The sequence below is a fragment of the Tupaia chinensis genome, unplaced genomic scaffold, assembly GCF_000334495.1.
Source record: "Tupaia chinensis unplaced genomic scaffold, TupChi_1.0 Scaffold000159_1, whole genome shotgun sequence".
Classification (NCBI taxonomy): Eukaryota; Metazoa; Chordata; class Mammalia; order Scandentia; family Tupaiidae; genus Tupaia; species Tupaia belangeri.
The window spans coordinates 434,457-442,061 of NW_006159630.1; the positions used below are offsets into that span (position 1 = coordinate 434,457).

At 56.4% G+C, this 7,605-nt stretch overlaps 1 protein-coding gene across 13 annotated transcripts in view; it reads right to left on the reverse strand.

Moving 5' to 3' along the window:
- The window catches only part of HEXD (hexosaminidase D), a 28,170-nt gene that overhangs the window by 15,857 nt on the left and 4,708 nt on the right, over positions 1-7,605 (reverse strand). For 4 of the 13 annotated variants that reach the window (XM_027770721.1, XM_027770720.1, XM_027770712.1 and 1 more), the window contains exons 1-3: positions 5,029-5,522; positions 3,979-4,088; positions 2,243-2,330 (exon numbers count right to left, since the gene is read on the reverse strand). In XM_027770721.1, the coding sequence (XP_027626522.1) occupies positions 2,243-2,330; positions 3,979-4,088; positions 5,029-5,241 (411 nt within the window). In that variant the 5' untranslated portion in view covers positions 5,242-5,522. The other 9 variants (XM_006145598.2, XM_014586705.1, XM_027770713.1 and 6 more) reach the window with 8 other exon arrangements.

The following is a 7,605-nucleotide window of genomic DNA, read 5'->3' on the forward strand; positions in this document are numbered from 1 at the left end:
TCTTTCCCTCTCTCTGGTGGTCACATGCACCCGATGGCAAAAACAGGAATAAAGACCTGCTCCATGAACGACCAGCCCTGAGGACAGCCAGACTTTGGAATCCAGCCTCCAGAGTGCGAGAGCAGACCCCGCTGTCCTAAGGCACGTGGTCTCCGGCGGTCCTTTCCACCCTAAGGACCACGTGGAGAGGCAACTAGGGAGCCTCTGGCTGGGTCTGGAGCCCAGGAGGGTTTCCAGTGATGGGGCGGGCAGCTCAGCTGAAGAGGCAGCAGAGAGGGCGGACGAGCAGAGGCCGAGAGACCTGCCCCTGTGAGCTGGAGACTCTCCAGGTGCTCCTGGCCACTGGCTCACACTGAGGCTGGAAGACACCTCTCCGTGGAGATCCCCGGCAGGCAGCTGGGGCTGGGTCAGGGCCTGGGGGTGCAGACATGCAGAGGAAGCAGAAGCAGAAACGGCATCCATGGGGAAAACAGGGAAGGGGGAGGAGGGCAAAGGGGGCGCGGGGACAACACGCCCGCAGCAGCTTTGGGGAACAGCTCAGGAGGCGCAGCCGGAAGCTGGGACCCGGGAGGGTAAGGCTCAGGGGCAGGGAGGCCTGTCGCCCGACGCACAGACACGGAGGACCCAGGAGCCTCGTAAGACATGTGGGACACTGTGACCCCGGAACCCAGGACAGTGCAGCAGGGACAGGTGAGAACAGCTGGAGAGGGCCAGACGGTGGCTGGACGTGGTGCTCTCGGAGGCTGACCCACACAGGAAAGTTGCGAGTTCAAGCCCAGAGACCTCCGAGTGTGCTCAACACACGTGCCTGTCATCTGGGCTGGCTGGGGGCCGTGGCTTGGAACCCTATTTGGGTTTTCCTTTTCCATCTCACTCAAAACGATTCAATGAATAAACTTACATACACCTGAAGCAAGTCGGGAGGGCATGGCTAAGGGGGAGAACTCCTGAGGGAGCTGACTCTGCGGCCCGGCTAAGGCCTTAAGGTGCCGGTTCCCACATGGCCGACCACACAGTTCGAGTGCTGGACCTAGTGGCTGGAGAAAAACTCCAGGCATGTGTGCGTGCGTGGGGAAACCCCGAGACGAGAATGGAGAAGGGACTGTGGCATGGCCATGCCTCAAAGCGAGTGCCTCACTCCCCCTCTCTGCCTCTCTCCGACAAGCACATGCACCCTCTAGCAAAACTGAAAAGAAAAATGTGTCCGAAGTATGACGTAAACTGGATGGCTGAGCAGCTGTCGGAAGGCCCGCCTGGTATTGCTGGTGGCATGAACGGCACCGCATCGGTGCGGGCTTGGCCTGGTGCTGCAGACACAGGTACCTCAGAGGGACCAGCCCACAGTGTGGGGGGTGAGTGCTCGTGTGGGTGGCTGGACCCCAGCCCTGGTGGCTTGAAAAGATATGCCGGGCTGTGAGGTGGCCGAATCCCGACAGGACAGAGGGAGGGACTGGGATAGTCGTCCCCACGGAGAGGTGTACACTCTCACGGGAGTGCTTCTGCTCTCTGCAATAAAGAAAACACTGCTGAGGACGACGTGGGGGCCAGCAGGGGGCTCGGTGGTCCAGGTGCTGGACTCACACTTGGCCGACCACATTTTGAGTCCTGGACCAAATGGTTTGAACATACCGGGCATGTGTGCGTGTGCCCCAAGTCCTGGGAGAAGGGACTGTGGTGTGGGCATGCCCACAAGCAGTGGCATCTCACTTTCTCTGTCTTACGCACGTGCCCTAAACTTGGGAACATATTTGCAATCTTAACTGCAGACAGACACAGTGGACAACGAGAGCACTCCTTCTTCTCAACGTCTTCTGCCTCATGTGGTAACTTAATTTGTTTTGAGAGATTTTTGCTATAGCGTGTGTGTGCTTGCCGGAGACAGACAGCGAGAAATCACCTCCTGAGGGAATGGCCACGCCACAATCCCTTCTCCTCCAGTCTCGTCTCAGGATTTTGGGCATGCATGCACAAGCACCCAGTGTGTTTTAAGCCGCCAGGCCCAGGACTCCAACTGTGGTTGACTACATGGGAGCCCAGCAACATAACCATTATGTCATCTGCTGGTCCGTTCTCATGGTGACATTCTGAGGGACAACTGAGAAGGCCACCTGGCCAGACTGTGCCCTTCAGGAGCGGTGGCCCTTATGTACGTGTGGCCAGGGCCCTGGTGGCCTGCCCAGCCCTGCTGTCCCAATGCTGGGCACCCATGCAGCCCCCAGGTCATGCCCTCCCTGCCACTCACCTCCATGTGCCCAAACGTCTGCACCAAGGGGACGGCCTCCAACCCATGCAGCCTGGCCAAGTGCAGGATTGTGCTGATGTCGGAGGGGCTGGAGAGACAAGAACCGCGGATGGTCAGTGTGGCGTCTGACACTCTCCCAGCCCTTCCTCCTCTGGCCCAGGGCTTGCCTGGAAGCTTCCAGGTTAGGACAATGCTGTGACCCCTTGACGGACAGCTGCTTCCCCAGCTATGCCCTGGACTCGGCAGGGGCAACACCGGGCACAAGGACCGGGCCACAGAGAGGCCCGCAGCTGGCCTGCAGCCCTGGACCTAGGAACGGCCCCTTCTGGCCCACGTTCTGTCACAGGAGGGCCACGTCCGGGCAGTGACTGACCCCCATGTAGACTTTCTCATTTTCATGAGCTTCACTGAATCACCATTTGTAAGAAAAACCTTTCTAGTTGAGTTTCGCCCATCTCTAAGCTAATCAGTGCGATGTGCTTATTTATTATAGAACGCAGGCTCCAGGAGTTTGTTTCGCTTTGAAAGACAAAGCAAGCTCTTCGTAGGAAAGGCCCAGGAGAGTGTGAAGAAAACACAAAACTCTCATGACCCCGCCACGGTATGGGTGTGGCTTTGCACCTCTGCCCACACGAGGCCGTGGGGGGCAGACACTCCGGGGCTGGGACCGTCCTCCAGAATGGCACCCCCTTCATTCTCGCCGGGAAGAGCCCACAGTCTCGTCCTCAGAGCACTGTGATTTATTAAAAAGCCTTGCTGACTTGGTGGCCGGAGTGAGATTTCCTGTTGTCTCAGGGTTGACTCTTGTGAGAGGTTTAGCATTTTCTCACATGCTCACTGGCCATTGGTCTTGGTTTGTTTTTTTTGAGATTTTTGCCATAAGGTGTTTGTGTTTGCCAGTGAGACAGAGACAGAAAGTGAGACATCACCCCCAGGAGGGATGGTCATGCCACAACCTCTTCTCCCTTATTATATTCTTGGGATTTGGGGCATGCACACACACACGCCTGGCATGAGTTTTAAGCCACCAGGACCAGGACTCAAACTGTGGTTGACGATGTGGGAGTCCAACAACGTAATCATTATGCTATCTGCTGGTCCCTCTTTCTTTCCTTTTTTAAGAGAGATTTTTGCTATAGGCACATGCACTGGCCAGAGAGACAGAAAGTGAGAAATCACCCCCCATGCCACAATCTTTTCTCCTCTTGGGATTTTGGGCACGTGCGCCCAGCATGAGTTTTTTGTTTGTCTCTGTTTTGTTTTGAGAGGTTTTCGCTATAGAGTACATACACTTGTTGGAGAGACGGAAAGTGAGAAATCACCCCCCTCCCCCATGGCCACACCGCAACCTCTTCTCCTCCATTTTCCTCTTGGGATTTTGGGTGCACGTGTGCCCTGCGTAAATTTCAAGCCTCCAGGTCTAAGACGAGAACCGCAGTCAGCCACGTAGGAGCCCAATGCCTTGAGCACCACGCCACCAGCTGGCCCCGAGTGTTTTATTTTAGAATGTGTTTTAATTGTATAATTAACTTCTGGAATGGAAGACCTGTATTGGAATAGCTCCCCACAGCCTTCCTCTAGGCTCCTTGCAGGGGGGAGGGGAGAGGGGTCGTCCCTGTATGTGTGGGGCCCTGGGGGGTTGTCCCTGTACATGCGGGGCCCTGGGGGGTCGTACCTGTGTGTGCGGGGCCCTGGGGGGCCGAACCTGTACACGTGCAGGGGTCTGGGGGTCGTACCTGTACGCGTGTGGGGCCCTCAGTGGCCGCAGGTGGCCCTCGTATGGGAACATGTCTTCGTACTCGATAAGGAGGCCATTTGCGCCCAGAGCGTGGAACAGAGGAAACGCCTGGGGGGAGATGGGTGTCAGTCGGCCCTGCTGAGCCACCATCCTCGGACAATCAGCCGCAAACCTGGCCATCTAGCCCAGACGGGACAGACGGGGACTGTGCCTTGTCGCCCGCTGGTGACCTGCATCTGCGTGTCCCCTCGTTCCCTCATCTGCACTTCACCTTATGCTGATGGTTCTCCCGACAGAGGCGGCTTCTGCTGTGGGGGGAGTCGCTGTAACAGGGCCCCCCCACAGCAGTCAGCCTGGCAGCCTTGTGGGTGGGACTCAGGCCAGCGGGCACAGAGGCCGACTGCTCTGGATCAGCATGGAGCAGCTCCTGAGGCAGAGACTCGCAGACGGGTCAGGCCAGGAGTCGGCCTGGGGCCCTGGGGTCAGGTGGGTGACTGGGGCAGGGCAGGCGAGTGGGTGTGGTCTGGCGGCTGAAGAAGGGCAACCTTGTGTTCCCCCCATTGCTCCTGCCACCTCCTCCACCTTGCATTTTTTAAGGGTTTTGTCATAGGGCTTGGGCACACGCCAGAGAGAGGGAAAGTGAGAAGTCACCCCCAGGGGGGATGGCCACACGACAGCCCCTTCTTCAGTCCCCTCTCAGGGTTCTGGGTGGGCTGCACGCATGTGTCCAGTGTGCTGTTCAAGCCACTGGGTCTGACACTCAAGCTGCAGCTGACCATGTGGGGCCTGTGTCCTCACCGCCACGCCACTCGCCTTAAGGGCATGACTCCCGTCCTCCAGGGTCTCTAGACCAGCTCACACCTGCTGTGCCCGACAGCGAGACTTTCCTCTAGGCTGGCAGCAAGGCCAGGGAGGAAGGAGCCCGGCAGCTGCCGGCAGCCCCATTCCAGGCCGTCTCGTCATTGAGCCACGGCCCCTGGGTGTTCGTGCGGTCCTTGCTCTGTGCGTGTCTACAGTTCCCTCTTCTCAAAGGGACACAGGCACTCACGGTCGCCTGGCATGACTTCAGCCCGTCTCGGTCACAGCCGAGGCCCTGTTCACAGGTACTGGGGCCCAGCCTTGGACACCTCATTTGGGAAAACAATTCAGCCACGGTGAATGGGTTGTAGGTGTTGTTGGTCTCTTCTTCCTCCCTTTCTTCTGTGAAGGAACGTGGGGTGGCGAGTGGCGCAGCAGTGATGCGCTGCTCAGGAGAGGCCATGCCACATGGCTGCTGTGGTTCAAGCCCCCAGCCCAGCCAGCCGAAAGCAAATCCTCTAGGTGTGGGCGTGCTGAGAGCTGACGGCTGGGAGGGCTGGAGGCCGCCCGCGAGGGCGCCCCCTCCCTTGTGCGCGTCCACGTGCTTGGTCACCAACGCAGGGGAAGGGATCCCCGCTGCTGCCACCGTCTTGCCCCACCGACGACCTCAGGCTGTGTTTGAGCACCCCTGTCTACAGATGCTCCAGAAAGAGCCCGTGCAAAAGGGTCCTCTGGGAGTGGAGCGCTTACCTCTGCAAGGTAGGAGACCTTTGGGGGGGCTCCTTTGAGGTCCAAGTGGACGAATCTCATCTTAAATGGTGTGGGCCCCGACATTCTGTTACCTTCTGTGAGCCCCAGGACAAAGTTCCGCCTGGGCACTTCCTGGTGGGGGGCCAGAGTGTAAGCGGGCAGGGCTGCTCCTCAAGGCCTTCTCGCACTTCCTGTTCCGGTTCTACTGTAGGGACGAGGAGGAGCCTCATCTCACTAACGTGAAATGGTCCAAGAATTCCACTCCTTGTTCAGATACACCTCTGCCCTGTACTGGTGGCTGCTCCTGCATTAGAGGAGCACCGGTCTCCTTGCGTGCTCCTGCGACAGCGCGGCTACAGAATAACCCTCTGTTTTTTTTAGGTTAATTTTTCTCCAGGAGAGAAAGACCCAGAGAGAGCCTCATAATGGCCTCACGCCATGCTCTCCCCACCAGGCCTTCCCAGCCACGGTCGCGGACATGGACAAGTCCAGGGCATACGGCCGGCCAGGAACTGAACTCTGATCTCCCAAGTGGCTCCCGGCACCGCGCCCTTTGGCTGGCCCATGTTTAGATGTACTACATGGGGCCAGCCAGTGGCATAGTGGTTACGGTACTGGACTTCCACACGGCTGATTACAGTTCAAACCCTGGACCTGATGGACTGAAATCACACAAGGTGCATGTTGCACAAGCGCCCAAAGTCCCAGGAGAAGGGGTTGTGGAGTGACCTAGCCTCGCAGTGGCCCGGCTCAGTGGCACGTCAGTGGAGGGATGCACCCTGGAGGGTGATTTCTCACTTCCCTCTCTCTCCAGTAAGCACACACAGGTCCTATGGCAAAAACCTTTAAAAAAAAAATAAAGATGCACTACCCTGATGAAAATAGTCAGGTAGATGTCTCCAAGTGTCTTTACTAGGCCCCATGTGATGTTTCTGTAGGAAATGTATCTTCAATTCAATTTTGAATACTATTAAAATTAATTTGCATTTCGGGGCTAGCAGGTGGCATGGTGGTTAAGGTGCTAGACTCCCACATGGCTGACTGTGGTTAGAGTCCTGGACCTGGTGGTTTGCTTTCTTCTTTTCCTTCTCTCTCTTTTTCTCTTTCTGGTGAGCACATGTACCCTATAGCAAAACAAAATTAATTTGTATTTCTAACACTCAGGTTGGCTTGGTTGTGGGGAAGAAGAAAACTGCAATTTTTTTCTTTTTTGGAGGCGTGTTTCGTTTAGGGTGCCTTCTCCTCCATTCTCCTCTCAGGATCTTGGGCACGCACGCACACGTGCACAGCATGAGTTTAAGCCACTGGGTTCGGGACTTGACCCGCAGTCGACTACATGGGAGTTCAGCAATAGCCGTTACGTCAACTGCTGGCCCCCAAACTGCAAAATTCACAGTAGGTCAGAGAAAACTGTCTAAGATTTAAAATAAACAAGTGAAAAAGGAATGAGCCCCCAACACATGGCTGACTGCGGTTTCTGTTAAAATTTAAAAAATATCTGGGTGACGAAGCAGCTGAAGAGTGGCATCTTCTCTCTCGTTTATCCTAAGAGCACTGAGGGTTAGATGGGAAAGGGAGAGACATTGTCGTCTGTGTGTCACAGATTCGGTCCAACAATTGAGCCTAGTCTGTTCAGGGACGTGGAAATCCCTGCCCTGACCCTAGCACAGCAGGGGAGCTAAAGCGCAGGTCCCCATAACACTAAGAGAAGTTACAAACAACGCTCAGTGACAAAACCCCAGGGCAGTTACCCACTACCACCTGTGGGAGAGGTGGGTTTTGTGAAAAAGCATCTTGAGAAAGTGAGATGCTTTTAAAGCTGAATTGTTTGAAAATCTTACAAACCAAATCTATTTTCCAGGAATTCGACTTAAGAGGAAAAATTTAGAGGGTGAGCGATCTGCCTGGACAAGCTCCTTCCTCCGCTGCGTCCTCATTGGCGCTGGTCACCCACCCTTGGGCAGCTCACCTGGAGGGCGCTCACCGCGAGCGGCTCACCTGCTGGACGCTCACCTGCGGGGCGCTCACCTGCAGCAGATGCCCCGGTGCTCAAGCGACGTCCACAGGGACAGGCCAG